Consider the following 21,374-nt stretch of genomic DNA (forward strand, 5'->3'; position numbering starts at 1 on the left):
TTGAATCAAATTGAATCCAAGAAGTATCCATCCCTGTATATTGTATACAAGATAGCATAGTAAACAAGAATATCTACACTTACAGTAAACTGTTAATAAGATGGCTTCCCTTACTTTATTATTCCATCAAGTTGCTAAATATCAAAATTTTATGTTCCTGTGTGGATGTAGATAGCCAGTGATTAAAATATACAGTAAAATATTTCTCTTAAAGGAAGGTTATATATAAGTACCTAATTTGGTTTCACTGTCACCAAACACCACCCCAGATTTTAAATATTCTCATGGTATTGCAAAACTTTTTTTTTAAGAGAGAGAATGAGGCGGGGGAGGGGCAGAGGGAGAGAGCTCCACGGAGCCCAAAATGGCTTAATCTCAGACCCTAAGATCATGACCTAAGCCAAAACCAAGAGTCCCACGCTTAACCAACTGAGCCACCCAGTCATCCCTGAAAGGCATATTTTTTGTACTTAACAAAAGGATTTTATATTTCATAATAGAGACCCGGTTGTCAGCAGTGACCTTGGGGTGCCTTGGTGACTCAGTCAGTTAATCTTCTGACTCTTGATTTCTGCTCAGGTCATGATCTCATGGTCATGGGATCAAGGTTGCCTCCCCCAACTCCCCACCCCATGGGGCTCCAGGCTCCAGGAGTCTGCTTGAGAGTCTCCCTCCCTGTCCCTCTGCCCCTCCTCCCAAGCACACACGAGCTCGATCTCTCTTTCAAATAAATTTAAAAAAGAAGGGGCACCTGGGTGGTGCAGTCGGTTAAGTCTCTGACTCTTGGTTTCAACTCAGGTCATGATCTCAGGGTTGTGAGATTGAGACCCACATCGGGCTTTGCACTTAGTGCAGAGTATGCTTGAGATTCTCTCTCCCTTTGGCCCTCCTACTCATGCTCTCTCTCTCTGTGTCTCTCTAAAATAAATAAATAAATCTTAAAAAAATTAAAAGAAGATAGGGCACCTGGGTGGCTCATTTGGTTGAGTAACCACCTCTTGGTTTCAGCCCAGGTCATGATCTCTCAGGGTCTTGAGATTATGCCCCGCCTTGGGCACTGTGCTCGGCAAGTAGTCTGCTGGAGATTCTCTCTCTCTACCCTTCCCCTGCTCACACACTCTTTCTCTCTCTCTCCCTAAAATAAAAATAAATAAAATCTTAAAAAAAAAAAAAAAGGGGCGCCTGGGTGGCTCAGTGGGTTGAGCCTCTGCCTTCGGCTCGGGTCATGGTCCCGGGGTCCTGAGATCGAGCCCTGCATCGGGCTCCGGAGAGCCTGCTTCCCCTTCTCTCTCTGCCTGCCTCTCTTCCTACTTGTGATCTTTCTCTCTGTCAAATAAATAAATAAAATCTTTAAAAAAAAAAAAAAAAAAAGAAGAAGAAGAAGTTACCTGTATACTTAGGTAAGGTTCTAGATCAAGCCTTCCTGTTTTGAAAAATATAGCAAAGAATTATTCTAAAGAAATAATACCTTGACTTTTAATAAAGTATATATTGCCTTTCAATATATTTCAATAATTGATTTCTTATGGTTCTCTACTTCTTTATATAACTGTAATTAATTATGTATGTTTATCTCATTTCTTGGCTTTATTTTAGAAAAATTGTTAGAATTAAGATCATGTCCATTGTTTTCTATAGAATGTCCTATGATGCCTAGTACTATGCTTTGCACATAGTGAATCCTTATATTTTCACTGACCAAAGTTGTTATAGAGTAAATCTTCCATTTTTAAAGTAAATTTTGAAGTTCTCAACTTTACTTTCTTTTTGTTTCCTGATTACAAGAATAATGTATTCTCGTGTTGAGAAGTCACCTAATGATATGTACAGAAGTTTTATAATAGTTTGTCATTTTTAAGGTAGACTGTTTTTAATCTGTTATATTGAAATTTATAACAACGTGTTCTCTCTTTTTTCCTAGTTACTGGGCCATTATCAGAATTGCAAATAGCCTATGTATGCAGAGAAACTTTACAGGTAATACATTTGCTTATGTGGATAGAAAGGCAGTTCTAGTTTCATGATTGAAAACTATAAAATGATGAACTGCCCTAAAGAAAAAGAGTAAACCAAATGATTTATCTGTTAACCTCTCATATTGTAATTTTGTAAGCCTGGTTCTTTATTTCTGAATGAGTCACAAGAATTCATTTAAACTGATGCTGGTTTAAACAGTGGTGATGTCTGGTGTTCCATTTTGTCAAGCTTGGTCCTCAGTGGCTGCAGAGCTAAGGAAAGCCACAGGTGTGAATTGGTTTTTGTGAATGAATCACCAAACTTCTCAATCGTAACAAGTTGTCTTTCCCTTTAAGTTTTATGACAGTAGAAGGAATCCTTTTGCATAAAACATGAAGTCTTTTACTGTTTCTCCCAAAATGAGAATAAATTAGCAAACCATAACCCAGAATGTTATCTGGAACTTCTAGTTCTATGCAATTATTAATAAGTATTATTGATAGCAGAACCCCATTTTATAGTTTTGGTCAGCATTGTATTAAATCAGAAGTTTCTTTACTTCTTTCAGAACCTGTGAGAGCTTTTAGTGTGTTTAACCAGATTGTAACCCTTTAATAAAGTGTAGAGTATGCAGCATTTCTTCCAATGTAGTTATTTTTTAGTGCCTCAAAAAACTAGCAAATAATAATTTTGTTCATATCCTTTAAAGCATTTAAATTCGGAATTAAGTAGTAGTGATTACATTTTTTATTTTGGTAATTTACAACTGATAATTGTTAATTAATGCTTCTATCCCTACATTTCCTAGGTCTTATACTTTGTTTACAAGTGAAATTGATGTTCTGTATGTTATTTTTCCGTATTTTAGAAACTGGGAGATTGACTTAAGAGAAAACTCTAATTTCTAAGAGTTGGTTTCCTCATGCTTTAGAAGACAGACCATGTCAAATCTGAGTGTTAAATATACAAAAGTAAATTCATCATATATATATATATTTCTGTAATAGTCTCGTAACTTAGATATCTAATCTACTTTTTGTATTCACATAAAATACAAAACTAATCAGACATCATAGCAGAGAATTGTTTACAGATTCTTTTTTTAATGTTAATTTCCCAAGGTCATTGCTTTAAGTAATGGATAGAGTACTAAATGGTAGTAAAAAAGAAAACGAAAACTTGAATTTGCATTCTGACCCTGGTATATGACTAACAATCCTTTTATGGTTCTAATTCTAAATCCTTACCAATGATTCTAAAGTGATCATTGGTAAGGATGCCCTCCTAATGCCCATCTAATTAGTAAGATGCCCTTACTAATCTACCAAGATTAGTTCCAATTTTGAAATTCTATTATGCTGACAAACTTCCACCTTTGGTGTCTGTTGACAGATGAATGGAGAAGGCATAGTGTATATATACAGTGGAATATTATTCAATCATAAAAAAGAAGGAAATATTGTCATTTGTGACAACATATTTGAACGTAGGACATTATACTGAGTGAAATAAGCCAGGTACTAAAGACAAAGACTGCATAAGTCACTTATATGTAGAACTAAAACAGTTGAACTTACAAATGTAGAGAGTGGAATGAATGATGGCTACCAGGAGCTTGGGGGTCAGGGACAAGAAATGCAGAGATGTTGGTCAGGCTATAAAGTTGCAGCCAGATAGATTGACTGATGACTAATGTACAGCATGACAATAGTTAATAATACTGTACTGAATACTGGAAATATGTTGAGAGTAAATTTCAGGTGCTCTTGTTACAAAAAGAACCCAAACCAGTAACTATGAAGGGATGATATGTTAACTAGCTTGACTCAAATAATCACTTCACTATGTATGTCTATATCAAATCATCATGTTGTACATCCTATTACAAATAATTGTTATTACATAAAATTTAAAAAATAAATAAGGGCAGAAATTGTCAGAATGGAAAAATGTAAGACCCAACTAGATGCTGCCTGTACTTTTATAAAAACACAAATAGTCAAAAGTAAAGAAAAAGATACATCATACTAACTATTAAAGAGGAACTTGGAGTGGCCATTATTAATATCAGATAAAGTAGACTTCAGAGCAAAGACTAACACTTCTTTAGGGCCACTTCATCAAAGATGTAACAACCCTAAATGTTTAAGCCCCCAATAACACAGCTTCAAAATAAAAGAGCAAAAATTGAGAGAATTGTTAGGAAGATAGACACACAATTATAATCACATATACACCTCTCACAATAATTTTGTGGAGCAAGTAGGCAGAAAATCAATACAACCAACCAGCTTGACCTAACTGACATTTCAGTCTAACAGTGTGATACATATACTTCTCAAGTACCCTTAGAGCATTTATCACGATAGACCATATTTTGAGCTATAAAATATGTCTTAATACATTTTAGAGGATTAAAGTAATACGAAGTATGTTCTCTGATCACATTGCATTAAATTAAAAATTAACAAGTATTTCTGGAATATCTCCCAATATGTGGAAACTAAATAAGGCACTGTTAACCGTGGCTCAAAGAAGAAATCAGAAGAGAAACAAGAAAGTATTTTGAACCAAATGAAATGAAAACGTAACACATGAAGATTTGGGGTATTCCTAAAGCAATACTTAGAGGGAAGTTTATAGCACTGAGCACTTCTATTAGAAAGGGAAAAAAGGTCTGAAATTAATATCTTCAAATTCCACCTTAAGAAAATTAAAAAAAAAATCAAATTAAATACAAGGTAAACAAAGAAAGGAAATAATAAAGAGTAGAAATCAATGAAATAGCAGAAAAATATGAAAAAATCAATAAAACCAAAATCTGATTCTTTGAGAAGATCAATAATCAATAAAATTGATCATCTTCTAGGAGAAAATTAAAAATAACAAATACTAGGAATGAACGTAAAGATATTACCACAGAATGTTTATATATATTCCCACAAAGAAAACTCCCAAGTCAGATCATGTAGATACATAAATTCTACCAAACATTTAAGAAAGAAATAATGTCAATTCTACATAAACTCTTCTAGAAAATATAGTGTAAAGAATGACCACTTCCCAAATGATTTTATGGACCAGCATTTCTCCAAAACCAAAATCAAATAATACTGCAAGAGAACAAAACTACAGACTAATAATATCCTACATAACCACAAATACAAAACTTTAAAAGGAAAATAAGAGGTTAGCAGGGGTAATACACAACATATTTGAAAAGATAATACATCATCAGTAAGTAGGGTTTATCCTAGAATGCAATTTTGATGTAATGCTCGAAAATTATTTCAAGTAATTGACCATAGTAGCAAACAAAATGAGAAAACTGTATGATCATCATAAATAAAAAGCATTTAGCAAAATCCAGCATTTATGCCTCATAAAGATTCTGAGCATACCAGGAGTAGAAAGGAACTTGTTCAACCTGATAAAGAACACTTATGAAAAATCTACAACTAAGTCATACTTAATGATAAAATGCTGTATGTTTTTCCACCAAGATCAATCAAACAGCGCAAGAATGTCTGCTCTCATCACTTCTTTTCAACATTGTACTGGAGGTTTCAGCCAGGGCAATAAAAAAAGATGAAATAAAAGGCATCCAGATGAGAAAGTAAGAAGTAAAACTATATTCACAGATCATATAATCATTTTTAAAATGATATAGAAATATATATAAATAATATATATAATATGTATATTATATATAATATATAAGTAATATATAAATATATAAATGATGTAGAAATATATATAAAAATGGAATAGAATCTACAAAGTAGCTTCTAGAACTAATAAGTGAGGCTATAATGTTTGCAGGATTCAAGATCCATGTACAAGATCAATTGGATTTCTATACCCTAGCAGCAGACAATTAGAACTTTTATAATAACAAAAAATACGACATTCTTAAGGGAATGTGTATGACAAAAGATATGTAAATCCATGCCTACTAAAAACTACAAAACTGATAAGAAAAACTAACGAAGACCTAAATGGAGAACTATACCATATTCATGGATCAGGAGATTAAACAGTAGTTATGATGCCAGTTCTCCCCAAATTGATCTATAGATTCAGTGCAACCCCAAACAAAATCCATGGAAGCACTTTTTTTTTGTAGAAATTGAGAAGCTCATTCTGAAATCACTGTGGATGTACGAAGAACCTGGAGTAGTCAAACAACTTTAAAAAGAAACATAAAATTTGAGAGCCAACAGCAATTCTAAGACTTATAAAACTATATTAATCAAAACATAGTGGCATTGGCATAAGAGTGGAAAAGTAGCTCACTGGAACAGAATAGAAAGACCAGAATTAAATCTACACATATATGGACCTCTGATTTTTAACAAAGTTGAAAAGACAAATCAGTGAAGAAAGTATAGACTTTTCAATAAATGGTATTGGAATAATTGGACATCCATATGCCAACAAATGAACTTCTGTACTTCATATCATATGTAAAAACCTAAAAGTAATCATAGATCTAAATGTTAAAACCTAAAACTAGAACTGCTAGAAGGAAACGAGAAAATTTTGTGGTCTTGAATTCAGCAAAGCATTTTCAGGCATAACACGGAAAGCATGATCCATAAAAGAAAATCTTGGTAAATTAGACTATTAAAATTGAAAACTTCCATTCTTCTAGAGAAACTGTTAAGAGAATGATGAGAGAAACTGCAGATTAGAAGATATTTGTAAAGTGTATATCTGATCAAGAATACAATTGTATCCAGAGGACGAAAATAACTCAAAAGTCAGTAATAATAAAAGCAAGAGCCCAATAGACAAGTGGACAAAAGATTTGAACAGACACTTCTCTGATGCTGATCGGGAAATTCCTGACCAGCATCAGTGAGGAATCTATCACACGGGCCCTCTCCATCCCCCTGAGGGAAGGTGACCGTGCCTGAAACAGTTTTTCTCTTGTTAATAACTTCTTGTCCCACCCTATTTCCTAGAAATTTTGTAAGACTCCTTGGAGCTCTCCTCTACTTGATAGATGGGATGCTGCCCAACTTGTGAATCGTGCTTAATAAAGTCACTTGGAGCTTCAAAAACAAACAAAAAACAAAAACCAGACACTTCACCAAAGAATGGTTAAAATTAAAAAGACTGACTGTAAGAAGGTTGATGAGGATATGGATCACTGAAATTCTCATACACTGCTGGTTTCAATATAAAATGGTACAGCTGCTTTGGAAAACAGTTTGGCAGTTACCTAAAAGTTTAAGTTTATTACCACCATAGAATTCAGCCATTACACTGCTAGCTATTTACCTGAGGGGGTTGCAAATCATATCAATACTTGTATATGAACCTTAATGGCAACTTTATTTATAAAAGCCAAAAAATGTAAACAATCCAAATGTCTATCAACAGGTGGATGTGTAAACAAATTCTGATATATCTGTACAAAGGAGTACTACTCAAAGAAGAATGAACTATTGATATACACATTAACGAGGAATCTCAAACTAATTATTGTGAATGAAAGGGATGAGACAAAAAAGAAAATACTATATAATTCAGTTTACATAAAGCTATAGAAAATTTAAATCTGTAGTGATAGAAAACAGACCAGCATTTGTATATAAGAGGGACTTTTGGGAGTAATGGATATGTTCATTATCTTGATTGTGGTGATGGTATTGCAGTAAGATATTTCTGATTTTTATCAGAAAATGAATTTGAAATACAATAAACATTAGTAAAAAGTAAAAAGATTTACTAATAAATGTAGGTGTTAAGTTTGCTTTTTTGCTAATGCATACTTTTTTTTTTAACTTCAGGGTCTTGCCTATTTGCATACTAAGGGCAAAATGCATAGAGATATCAAAGTAAGTTCATTTAATATGCTTAAATTAATAATTTTATTGGAAGGAGTTTTATGATGCTAATTCAATAGTATTTATATTTATATTTTTGTTTTAGGGTGCAAATATTTTATTGACAGATCATGGTGATGTAAAATTAGGTATGTTATTTCAAGTTCCTCAAATTTTTTCCCAAAAAGATTGAATAAAATTAATTTTAAATGAGAATTAACATTGTACAAGCTTAATATTCATATTAAGAACCTCAGTAATATTCATGTTTGAGCCAGTAATTATACTCCTAAGACTGTTAAGGAAGTTAATCCTAAAGAAAAAAATCTATATTCATAGAATTATTAATTATTAATTATACATTATAACAGAAAAAAGTACAAACGTAGGGCTAGCAATAGAAAAAACTTAAACTAGGGGGACCTGGGTGGCTCAGTCAGTTAAGCATCTGACTCTTGATTTCAGCTCAGGTCATGATCTCAGGGTCCTGGGAAGGAGCCCCACAAAGGGGCTGGCACTCAGCGTGGAGCCTCCTTGTCCATCTCCCTCTGTTCCTCCGTGTGCTTGCTGGCTCTCTCTCCCTCTGTCTCTCTTTGTGTCTCTCTCTCATAAGTAAATTATAAAAATCTTTCAAAAAAAAAAGTTAAACTATAATAAATCCACTTATGGAACATTATTCAGTCATCAACATTAATAGTTAAGGAGAATAATAGTTGATTCCCTGAGGTGTTAAATGATAAAAATGAACTATATGTATATTTAGGTTTTTACAGTCATGTGTAACAACGATTTAAAAAGTATAGAGAAAAAAAATACTTTCTTTAATAGCACCAAAATACTACCCTAGTTGTGTTAGAGTAAAAGGCATCTAGGTGGGTGGTTTATTTTTTTATCTTTTTTCCCTAATTAACTTCAATGTGTTTATAATTAATTTTTTATTAACTTGGTTCTTTATAAAGTATGTTTCATTCTGGTAAAGTGCCAAAAAATGATTTTCCTTTAATGAATGTTATAAACCAAGCAAGAAAATATTTAGGTACTCAATTTATATACATTTCCTTAGCATTACTACTGCCATGCCTAAGGGTAAAATTAATGCATTTTCTTACAGTAATGCCATGCCTAAGGGTGAAATTTAGAAATGTGGGTAACTTTATTGAAAGAACTAAAATTTTTATTCAATCTTTTTCCTAGCTGACTTTGGCGTGGCTGCAAAAATAACAGCCACCATTGCAAAGAGAAAATCTTTCATTGGCACTCCCTACTGGTAAGATATTATTATGATTAGATTTTGTGCATTTTCATTTCTTCAGAGTTGGTGATCAGCATAGATACTTAGTGATACAATTGATAGTTTAAAGTCTGGAAATTTGCATGCTCCTTGATATTGTCATACTTGTGATTGGGTTAGGGAACTTTGATACCCATTTTTATTGTCCAGCTTTCCCTGTGTTAAAGTGCTAATAATTCCTCTTGTCCCTGGAGTTTTATATTAAGAGGACTCATAGCTATGAGATTTTTTTTAAAAAAAAGACTCTTATTTATAATCTCTGGTCATTTTATTAGCCTGCTTTTGGTATTGATTCTCTTTTAATCCTGGACTTCACTTTCTGGTTGTTTAAAATTCATGCATCTTACCAAGTACTGACAAAATGATCTTTCTAAAACACTGCTTTCATCAATGAAGATAGATAATTGAAATATAATACAAAAGCTAGTAATAAGCCTTAATATATAAAATAATTTAGTGAACATTATAAAAGGTGACAGTTAAAGTTTGTATGAAAGGTTGGATTTTTAAATATGCAGTGTTTGGGTAACTTACTATTTGGAAAGAAATTTAAAGTCGCTCCATACCTCTTACCTAATGCCAAAATAAATTGTATATGGAAATAGTTAAATATAAAAGTGAAACCAAATGAACTATCAGTGACTATCTCCTTTAAAAGTTGAGTAAGCCAGGGTGCCTGTGTGGCTTAATCAGTTAAGCATCCAACTCCTGGTTTCAGCTCAGGTCATGATCTCAGGGTTGTGAGAGTGAGCCCTTCATAGGGCTCTGTGCTTAGCACAGAATTTGCTTCAGATTCTCTCCTTCTCCCTCTGCCCCTTTTCCTGCTCCCTCACTCTCTTTCTCTAAAATAAAATTAATAAAATCTTAAAAAAAAAGAGTTGAGTAAAGCTTTCTTGGCATAAAAGCATAAAATATTAAAGGGAAAAATTGATAGATTTAACTACATGAAAATTTAAAGTTGAACACTAGGTTGAACAAAAGTGAAAGGCAAATAACAAATCAGGAAATATCCACTAAAATATGACAAAATAGGGCACCTGGCTGGCCTAGTTGGTTAAGTCTCTGCCTTTGGCTCAGATCATGATCCCAGGGTCCGGGGATCAAGCCCCACGTCTCACTCCCTGCTCAGTAGGAAGTCTGCTTCTCTCTCTCCCTCTGACCCCTCCCATCCCCCTGCTTGTGCTCTTTCTCACAAATAAATAAATCAAAAAAAATTTTTTTAATGACTAAGTAGGTTTTAATATCTTTAATATATAAGTTCTTAATAAATCTGTAGAATGTATTTCATTAGAAGCAGAGTTATTAAAATAATACATATGTCATGAAGTACGAAAATTGTTTCCCCTAATGATGACCAAAAATGTAAATTAATCAAACAACACCATTTTTTTCCACTGAATTGGAAAATATTTGGAATCACAGGTAATGCCTATCACTGTCACTAAATATTTGACAGTGAAAGTGGAAATTGTTAGAACAATTTTGAAGGATAATTTGGCAATAATGTTTTTCAGAAACCTTTAACAGTGTTTATGATTTTTAGTCTGAATTCTGCTTGTGGTAATTTATCAGAGAGACACAAGATTATTATATGAAGAACTTTATCACTGTACTTTAATAATGAAAAACTGAGGGAAGGTATGCACGTGCAAGAAGAATTAGTTAAGGAAATTATGTACATTTATTTAGATCTATGGAATAAATTGCTCGTATTAAAAATCCTGTTGTAAAAGGTAAATGGTCAGTGGATAGGCTCATGATATATTATTATTCAAAAAAGCAAGATTAAAAATAACATGTAAGATTAAAAGTAGCATAGTGCCATGTTATAGAAGATACATGTGTGAGTAAAACTTATGGATGTAAATAAGTGAAAGAGTGGCTGTCTTTGAGTGGGATAATGTTTGACTTGTTTTCTTCCATATAGTCTAAATTCTCTTTGTCAACACATATCAATTGTACAACAGGAAAAATAAAGGCCCACTAAATATCACTTAAGTGAAAATTGAAAGAAAACATAGCGAAGTTAGATTATGCCTATTTCCTTCCTCAGTCTCTTTCTGTGATTGTCCTCCCCTGTGAACATTCTTCTCTAGTCAAAATTTGTTTTTTGTACCCTGATTATATTAGGTGTTATTACCCCCCTAGTATATCCGTCTGCTCTGTTTATCTTAAGTCCTGCCCTGTCTTAAAAGTGGTGCATAATGTGCCTTTCTTCACACATGGTAGACTGAGCAATCATAGCTTGGCTTCCCACTGTGCCAGGAAGTGCAACACTCCTGGTCGACTTGGTGCTACACTTACCTACCACTATTGATTCTGGTGGGCAGAAGAGCTGAAACCCATATGCTTTCTTGAGGTTCCAGCTCAACTTCTGTGAAACTTGCAGTTCGTCATTTTGTTCCACAGTAGTCATTAATTTCTTCTCTTTACTTCTATATCCATTCTTATGTACATAGTACTTCATACAGCAGGTACATCTACATATTAACATTTTTAGTGTATGTATTTTATATCCCTAACCCCCTTTAAGTTGAGAGACATTGTTCTATAACTTTTTGTAATCTAAATACATGTAGAGGGAACTTCCAGGGGTGCTTGGGTGGTTCCGTCAGTTAAGTGTCTGCCTTCAACTAAGGTCATGATCTCAAGGTCCTGGGATCATGCCCTACATTGGGCCCCCTGCTTGGCAGGAAGTCTGCTTCTCCCTCTCCCTCTGCTTCTCTCCCTACTCATGCTCTCTCTCTCTCAAATAAATAAATAAACTCTTTTAAAAAATAAATAAAAAATAAAAGCAACTTCTACCTTGTGGATATTTAACATAAATTAGTTTTAAAATAGTAAACAGTAAAAAAAGAGTATTTCTCCTTAATATTTATACTTTATAACTTCAAATGCCATCATTATATATCACTGAATCCCAAACAATAACTACAACTCAGCTACTAAGTTCTATCTTAGATACATTCACAGTTATTTGATGATAGCTCTACTCCAATACCCACAAGCATTTCATACTCAAATCAATCTCTTCTGTCAACCCGTTTCATTCAGTCCCCTGTGCCCCTGCATTTGGAAAGCCCTTTATCTTTTTTCCCTTGTATTTTTTAAATAGGCTTCGAACTCATTCATCTGACTCTGTTTTTATCTCCTCTCATGTCCTTCACATTGCCATGAGTTTTAGATCAAGTTTACCCCCCAGAATTACCCTGTTTTCACAATAAAGTCTAAGCTTCCTTATATAATCAGTAGGCCATTCATTATCTAGCTCCTACCTCTGAGGTTCATTTTGCAAATACTTTTGAGACCCTCTCAAACTAGCTGTGGTGAACAACCAATTTTCTAAAATTCCCTGCTCATGATAGACTGAAATTTTTTTAAAATAAGTTAGAAATTAATTACTAAAAAATGATCATGTTATTTGGACAAAAGTTAATACTCTCAATTTCTGTACTTAACATAAACTCATAACAAGCAGTTTATGGCTCCATGTAGGGCTGTAGATCATACATTGAATAGCACTGTCCTATCACCTTTCCAGGTGTTCCGTGCTGTCTCCCTGCATTTGCGCTTGTTTCCTCCAACTAAAATGTTGAGGCTCTTCAACCTGCCTTAGCTCCTTGCTGATTCATTCTCACCTCCTTTGGGAACATTTCTGACCATCGTAGAGATTTAGGTATTCTTTTCCTGTATTATATGACAAGATTCACAAAACAGAAACTAAAGACCAACACAAGTTTTCCTCAGAGCACAAATCTTCAGAGAAGATCCCAAGATTTTTAAATACTGAATTTTAAAAGAGTATACCTATATATATACTTTCTTTACTAAGTCTTTCCTAGTAAACATCTGTCAGCCTCTTTCCCTATAGTTCAGTGAATCTAACAAAAAATAGCAGATTTCCTATCACTTTTAAAAACTAAAGATGTTATATTCACTGATTCCTTCTAGGATGGCCCCAGAAGTTGCAGCGGTAGAAAAGAATGGTGGCTACAACCAGCTCTGTGATATCTGGGCAGTGGGAATAACAGCGATTGAACTTGGAGAACTCCAGCCACCTATGTTTGATCTCCATCCAATGAGGTGTTCTTACTATCTACAATTATATAGTTATTAATAAAGTCTTTGAGGAGAATGAAATATTGATAAGCTGGGTGTTCCCAGCTCATTTTCAAATATGTCAAAATAGTAAAGGTGTTGTAAGGGACCTAGGGGTAATAATTGCACCTAACATTTGCTCTCTTTTATTGCTGTTCCTAAAGCAGCATGGGGTGAATTGTCAGTACTATTTGAAGATTTTCCGTAAAACAAATCTTTAATAATCATACTAGAACATGGCAGTTATCATTCAAAAAGCTTTTTTAAGTCTTTACATTCATTCTTCCATCAATTGAACCTGTTTCTTTTTCTGTTCTAAGCTGAATTACAACCAAATGATAAAGGATGCAGATGAGATTTTTTTTCTATTCTTTTTTTATTTTGTTTACTTTTCTTTTGTCAAGGGATAATGAAGAGATAGCTTTGCTTAGCATAATTAGTATTTACATTATAGGACATATTGTCTCTCAGAAAAAATTTTTGAGAGCGTTTGAAAGGATTTTTGGTACTTTGAAGGAAATTATAAATTGTGCTAAAATTTGAACTGTTATATAGTATAAAATTGAAATGAAAACAGAGTGGGGAAAGTGTTCTTCTAGCATGATGGATAGTAGATTAGTATATATTACATAAAGAATTCATTTAGTGACTCTATGGGCAAAAGATAGATTGTTTATGATGCAAAAGATACAAAAAAACTTGAAAAACTATTTGACCTCATAAGTAACTAAAGATACACAAGGTAAAAGATACCTACTTTTAGCTGGAATGCCATTAAGTAGAGACCTTCAGGAAAATAACTCGATACTATTGTTATGGGCAATACAAATGTTTCATTGATTCTACTACTTGGAAAATTATACTTAGGAGATAATCCAAGAAAAGGAAAAGCTAAGAATTACCTATTTCAGGTTAATAAGGGAGAAAAACCTAAATGTCCAATAGCTGGTAAATTATGCGGTTTAAAAAAAATTTTTTTTTAGTTGGTGAATTGTTAAGCAAATTCTTTTAGCCGTTAGTGACAAATATTACATATGTATAAACCAAAGCAACATGAAAAATTGATTATTAGTGAAAAAGCAATGTAAAATTACCTAACGTAATTATAATAATTGGTTAAATAAAAACTAAAGAGCAGAGGATTTGAAATAATGTCTCAGGGTAGTAGTAATATAATCTTTATATAGGAATCATTTCATTTAAAAAAAATATCTTTGATATTTAAAAAAGGACTAAAGAGTTTGCTTAGAAACCTGTAAAGCGTTTTGTAGAAAATATTGAAATAGAGCATTTTAGAATTTCCTTCTTAAATCTTCCATCCTTCTGCCCCCACAGCCCTAGAAAATGAGTCAAGGTGAATTCATAGAGAAAGTCCTCTTGCATGTTGACTTCTACATCATTCATAATGAGAAAATGTGGAAAATTATTATCTGAAAGAGGGGAAAAGACTAGGAAGTACATATAATTTGCCTGTATACCCAAAATAATTATAGAGACAAATCTTCCATTAAGCATACAACCTAATGTTAGAGTAATATATCATCTCTGTGTTACAGAATGATACATAATTATATATACTTGTGCATAAGATACAATGCTAGTTATATATGTTAACAGTATTGTAAAAAAAACCCTTCTCTAACATTTGGTAGCTTTACCTTGTGAATAAGAGCTTGTTTGAAATTTAAATATCCTCTCTATACCTAGGAGAAATTTTCTATAAGATATCTGAAATATAAAAAATTTGATTTCCAGGGGTTCCTGGCTGGGTCAGTTGGTAGAGTATGTGACTCTGCATCTCAGGGTTATAAATTAAAGCCCTGTGTTGGGTATAGAGATTACATACATACATACATACATACATACATATTAAAAACCACATTATTGGTAAACTTTAAAAAAAATAATATCTTTTAAAAAAAATTTAATTTCCATATTCCATACCAGTTTTCATCAGTGCCTACATGTTTAATAATTTGTATAAATGCATTACAGAATATTCATTCTGATTATTAGATGAAGTGATAAAAGTATTTCAGTATTGCTCTTTAACTGAAAATTTTATTCCAGGGCCCTCTTCTTAATGTCAAAAAGTAATTTTCAGCCTCCAAAACTAAAGGACAAAACAAAATGGTAAGTTAATAAATGTATAGTTAGATTTATAGAATTTTACAGATGAAGAGGAGACACATTCAGTTCCCTTATCTTATAGACAATGAAACTGAAGCCCAGAGCTATTAAACAGTTTTCCTGTTATGTATCTAATTTACTTGCAGAGCTGTGGCAAGGATATAGGTTTATTTTCTTGATAATTCCAGTTCCTTAGAAACTTAGAGTAATAAGAAATAGGAGCAAATCCATATCACCGTGTCAATGCAAAAGATTTTTATGATCATCTCTGGTAAAACTCTAATCATTTTCTTAGTTTTTTAGAAGCTTGGTTAAGAAGTGTTGTGAGGAAACCATTGGAGATGAATAGATTAAAATTTTGGAGATTCGGGGTGCTTGGGTGGCTCAGTCATTAAGCATCTGCTTTCGGTTCAGGTCACGATCCCAACGTCCTGGGATCGAGCCCCGCATTGGACTCCCTGCTCGGCAGGAAGTCTGCTTCTCCCTCTTTCACTCCCCCTGCTTGTGTTCCCTCTTTTGCTGTCTCTCTCTGTCAAATAAATAAAATCTTTACAAAAAAATAAAAAATTAAAATAAAATTTTGGAGATTCATATCTTTGCCTTGGATCCTATTACTTCTGTTAATGAATGACATGTTGACTTTTATGGAAGGTAATATGAAAAGGTTTCCCAAGTACCATGACATTTATCACTGTTGACTTTTTCTGCCTTCCTTACCTAATATTCAAAAACATTATTATTTATTTTCTAATTTATTTTCCTAATTTCTTCTTTCTCTTACTAGTAAAGCAGTTTGCCTCTTTTTTTAATTTAATTTTTTCAGTGTTCCAAGATTCATTGTTTATGTACTACACCCAGTGCTCCATGCAATTCATGCCCTCCATAATACCCACCACCAGGCTCGCCCATCTCGCCACCACCCTCCCCTCCAAAACCCTCAGTTTGTTTCTCCAGAGTCCACAGTCTCTCATGCTTCATCTCCCCCTCCAGTTAACCCCAATTCACTTTTCCTTTCCTTCTCCTAATGTCCTCCTTGTTACTCCTAATGCTCCACAAGTGAGTGAAACCATATGATAATTGACTTTCTCTGTTTGCCTCTTCTTAAAGTCCATTAAGACATCTTTAATTGGATGATAAAAATTGAAAATTATTTTCTGGTAATGTTTTTCCCATGCATGTAATAAAAGAGACCATGCAAATAAAAGTTTCCAAGTTCCTAAATTCAGAATTCTTCATCTAGATTTAATGGATCTCTTATTAGGAGAGGCCCATGGGCTCCCCAAATTCTGTGTGTATATTCATTCTTCTAGGAAGACAGTCCATATCTTGTTTCAGATTCTAAGAGGCCTGTTCCCAAAAGAGGTTCTAAACTACTGTTTTGTGTTTTACTGGCCCGTCTATGTACATAAAGTATTACTTAGAATCCAGGCCATTCTGGGGATGATGCCAGGAGCAAAGGGAAAATTCCACTGGAAATAAAGGAGTTTATATCCTACTGTAGCTATATGTTTTTGTGGTGATAAGGGTTTCTTCCTAATCCTTTTTACCCTAGGCTCCTAAGCAACTGGAACTGGAGGACTTTATGGCAGTTATGACTGGATATTCATTCAGGAATGAATGACTACTAGTTCTCACAGCCGAATTCAGTCAGATTCCAGAACAGTCACTGCCTTTGGAGTACTTTGCCAGTTTCAGGGTACTCTCTGACTCTATTATTCCTACCACAAGTCACCAAATATAATGCAGTGGTTTGATTTCTTGGCAAGAGAACTGCTACGTGGTTGCTCTCATTCCTAAGAAATTCAGTGACCCTATAAGGGTTTAGATAATCTTTTACATTACCCCCACATCTCCATGCCATTATTTTGGTATAGGAAAACATTTATATATTAGATAAATTTAACCAATGAGAAAATGCCATTTTGATTCCTAAGTGACACCTAGAATACAAGATTATAAATGACATAGCTGCCCATTTCTAATTTTTTGTGTATTTTTTAGAGGTTATGTGTTACTGTTTTGCTAACTGATTTCATTTTACTTATAGAGGAACCTGATACCTGTTTTCAAGGAATATGCTGTGCTTTGGGTTTTGTTTTTTGTCTTATATAGAGCTAAGAGGCCTAAGAGAAAAATCATGTGTTTCAGACTTCCAAAATTCTTATAAATTAGTTTTATTTAGTAATACCAAAAAACTAATATTAGTGAAATATTTTTGTACATGTCTTTTTTTGTTTGAAGGTCATCAACATTCCATAATTTTGTCAAAATAGCACTAACCAAAAACCCCAAAAAAAGACCAACCGCTGAAAGACTTCTGACTGTAAGTCAATTTAAATTATAGGAGAATTTTCTGTAGTCATGCAGTAAGTAGGCATATCACTTGAATAAAAGTATTTACGATTTTTAATATAAAAATTTAGTGATCTCTTACTGCAGGGGTAGCAACCTTTCTGAGAAAAGTTAGATAGTAAATGTTTTAGGCTTTGGGGTCACAGTCTCTGTTGCAACTTCTAAATTTTGCCATTGAAGCACAAAAGCAACCATTGACAGTATACTCGAATGGGTTTGGCTTTAATACTCAACACTTGATTTACAAAAAAAGTCAGTGCCCCAGATTTTGCCCATTGGCTTTAGTTTGCCAACCCCTGCCTTAAAAAAAAAACTCTTTAAAATGTTGCTGTCATCTTCCTTGGTTTTTTATGTAAATTTATAGAATGCTCTGTGTGTATTTGTAAAATACTTTTATATTAGAAAAAGTCAATGATTACAGCTGTTTAAGGAAACTATTTAAATGTCAAAATTGAATTATGTATCTTTGTACATTTATACAACATTACTGAATTAACTGTTTGCAAATTTGGAATACACATGCTTTTTTCTTACTATGATGGGGAGTGTATCTCAGTATTCATTTGCATATATATCACCATAGTGACATGAGTAATGTCTAGTTGTTATAGCCAAGGTTGTACTTTTGCAACCTAATGTAGATTAGATAACTTTACTTAGAAAAATTATTCATGTTATAAACTTACTCCACAAGGGTGCTTTAGGTTGATAATATACAATTATGGTTTCTCTGATTAATGTTTTTACCAATACATTCTCTAATTTATTTGTATTAGTAGGCTCCCATATGCTTGTCTCTGATAGTTACTGAATGAAAAATTACAAATAACATTTTCTATAAACAGCGTTATAAAAGCATTCTCATGAAACTCTGTTTTGTTTTGTTTTGGCTTAGCATACGTTTGTAGGGCAGCCAGGTCTCTCTAGGGCCCTAGCAGTCGAGCTGTTGGACAAAGTGAATAATCCAGACAACCATGCACATTACACTGAGGGAGATGACGATGACTTTGAGGTAAAGAGTGTTTGCAGTCTGATATCTGAAAATACATGTTTGATATGGTCTGAGAGTTTATTTTCTAATTTACTCTTTTAGTTATAACAGATTTAGCCACCAAGATTAATTAGCAATGTAAACTAAACTTATCCTGCATATAATTACCAGTTAATACTTTAAAAAAAATTTGCAATATAACATAACTGGTTGACACTTTTTCTGGAAAGAACGAGGATTACTAGTCTAATTAAAACTACTTATATCATTTTATTTTCCTAGTTGATTTGCCCAAGGTTATTAAGAGGTTTCCAAGATTATAATCAGGTCTTTTTCCTCTCCCAGAAATCCAGAACTGCTTTCCCTTCTCCTTAGACCTCAGATTCTGGTGAGAGTCTGATCTCTCCCTGATAGAAAGGACATCTGTAGGAGGAAATAAAAGGTTTTAGGAACAGTGCTTTGAACCAAAAGAGGAAAAAGTTAGCCAGAGTACATGCACATATGATTTTTCACAAAAGAGGCTCTCTGGAAATTCAGTTGGTCATTTTTTAGTTTCTCTGTTATATAGGTTATTAACAGAATACAAATGATTTTTAAAAAATTAAGTTGAGGTTCCCATAGAAATTTTATCCTTTCCAATTCTTGTTGAAGACTATTATGTTTTCTATTATTACATTTAGTGCTAGTCCTGTGTTTTCTTTCTCCGAAAATATTATAAAACCTTTTTGAATATATTCTATTTAACAAGAAAACTTGTAAGTCAGGAATGTGGGTCTTCCTGCCCATTGGCAGGTACCTATTTAAGCTTGTATAAAACAGAGCTGTGGGGGCACCTGGGTGGTTCAGTGGATTAAGCCTCTGCCCTTGGCTCAGGTCATGGGTCAAGATCTCAAGAGTCCTGGGATCAAGCCCCACATCGGGCTCTCTGCTCAGCAGGGAGCCTCCTTCCCCCCCCACACCCCTCTGCCTGCCTCTCTGCCTACTTATGATCTCTCTCTCTCTCCCTCTCTGTCAAATAAATAAATGAAATCTTAAAAACAACACAACTTTAAAAACAGAGCTGTGTGAGCTGTGTTTTTTTCACCAGGGTTTCTTCTCCTTTTAGGATTTCTTTTTATTTCTGTGTTTCTCTGAATTTATCTCATATCTCTTTATGCCTTTATTTCCTTTTATATCTCTACCTTCACTCTGGCAAGACTGTAGAACCAAACATTTTGTTATTATTTATTGAAGTAAATGTTCTGCTTTATGTTCTTAAGTTTTAAATTATACCTTGTAAGTATCATGATAACTACTAACACTCTTTGGGTAGTAATTGTGTGCCAAGTATTAGACCAGATAATTTTCACATTAATTCATCTAATACTCAGAACAGTCCTTTGCAACAGATTCTATTACTGCCCACATTTTATAAATGAGGGAATAAAGGAGAAAGAAGAGAAGTAATTTGCCCAAGATCAAGCCTATCATTTAATTAACATGACACTATTTCTATATATGTATTTAATAGAAATAGTCAATTAAATAATATTTGAAAATTAATCTTTAAAAATTAATCATTGCCTAGTGTATAGCATAGTCTTACCCTCGTCATTAGGTAACTGATGAATATTTTGTTGAGTGTTAAATGAACTTTTAGTTGAAAATATTGAATAAGCTTGCCATTCATAGATTTTTTTTATGTTAACCATCATTTGCAGACTTGTAATAATTAAGATATTAATCCCTTAAAAATTAAAACATTATTAAAATTGTTGCAGCTTAAATGTGGTATTGGTATTACTTGATTCCTCAATTTCTTTCATTTGTTATATAAATAACCAGACACTCTTTTTATTCCCCACATTATTTTGCCGGACTTCCCAGATCCACTCTACCTCCTGGGTTCTCCATTTCTGTTTAATGATAAAACCGTACTTTTCAGTTTTTGAAATCCCTGTGCCAGGTAGTTGGGAACACTATGGTGTATGAGATTCACCCTATCCCTGCCTTCGAAGAACTTACGGTACAACTTAAAGGAAACTCAGAAATGCCAACAAACAATTTACAAGTGTGGTAACAGTTATGGAATGGGAAATACAGTGTGCCATGGAGGCAAATTTTAGGGACAGGAAAGGACTTGCTGTAGAAGTGATAATATAAGTTGAAAGCTGAAGGAGAAATCGGAATTAGAGGAAGAGAATAGTCAGAGGGAATAATAGCATGTTTGAAAGCCTGGTGATAAAAACGAAGGCTACATACTTGAGGAGCTACAGAAAGGTTAGTCTGATTTGTGTAGAAAATAAGGAAGAAGAATGGTGGGAGGCGAAATTATGGAGCTAAACACTGGCCGTTTCAAACCATGTTAAAAATTCGGGGCTTTATCTAAAAGTGGTAGAAACCATTTAAGGGTAAGGGAGTGACATAACTGTATGTGCATTTTTAAAAGATCTCTATGACCTCAGAATGGTGATTCCATTTCTGAAAATCTTTTAAGAGGCTGCTGAGGTCATCCAGGATGGAGATGGGTGGTGTTTTAGACTAGGAATGTAGAGCAAGAATGAAGAAAAGTGGTCTAATTCAGGAATTCTTTGTGAGAGTTGAGGATTGGATGAAGACATGAGGGTAGAGGATGAATAAAGATTATTGCTAGGTTTTGATTTGAATGCGTAAAGGGGTATAAAAGTGCCTCATTTATTGAGGTAGGAACACTAGAGTAAAATCTGGTATGGGAAGAAAAGTA

At 33.6% G+C, this 21,374-nt stretch overlaps 1 protein-coding gene across 6 annotated transcripts in view; it reads left to right on the forward strand.

Annotated features, from left to right (window-relative positions):
- MAP4K5 (mitogen-activated protein kinase kinase kinase kinase 5) overlaps window positions 1-21,374 on the forward strand; it is a 112,632-nt gene that overhangs the window by 52,761 nt on the left and 38,497 nt on the right. For all 6 annotated transcript variants that reach the window (XM_032871150.1, XM_032871154.1, XM_032871153.1 and 3 more), the window contains exons 6-13: window positions 1,922-1,977; window positions 7,755-7,802; window positions 7,897-7,939; window positions 8,985-9,057; window positions 13,033-13,164; window positions 15,250-15,312; window positions 17,551-17,632; window positions 18,557-18,673. In XM_032871150.1, coding sequence (XP_032727041.1) covers window positions 1,922-1,977; window positions 7,755-7,802; window positions 7,897-7,939; window positions 8,985-9,057; window positions 13,033-13,164; window positions 15,250-15,312; window positions 17,551-17,632; window positions 18,557-18,673 — 614 coding nt within the window. The remainder of the gene's footprint in view (window positions 1-1,921; window positions 1,978-7,754; window positions 7,803-7,896; window positions 7,940-8,984; window positions 9,058-13,032; window positions 13,165-15,249; window positions 15,313-17,550; window positions 17,633-18,556; window positions 18,674-21,374) is intronic.

This window comes from Lontra canadensis, unplaced genomic scaffold, assembly GCF_010015895.1.
Source record: "Lontra canadensis isolate GAN:19392208 unplaced genomic scaffold, GSC_riverotter_1.0 scaffold42, whole genome shotgun sequence".
Classification (NCBI taxonomy): Eukaryota; Metazoa; Chordata; class Mammalia; order Carnivora; family Mustelidae; genus Lontra; species Lontra canadensis.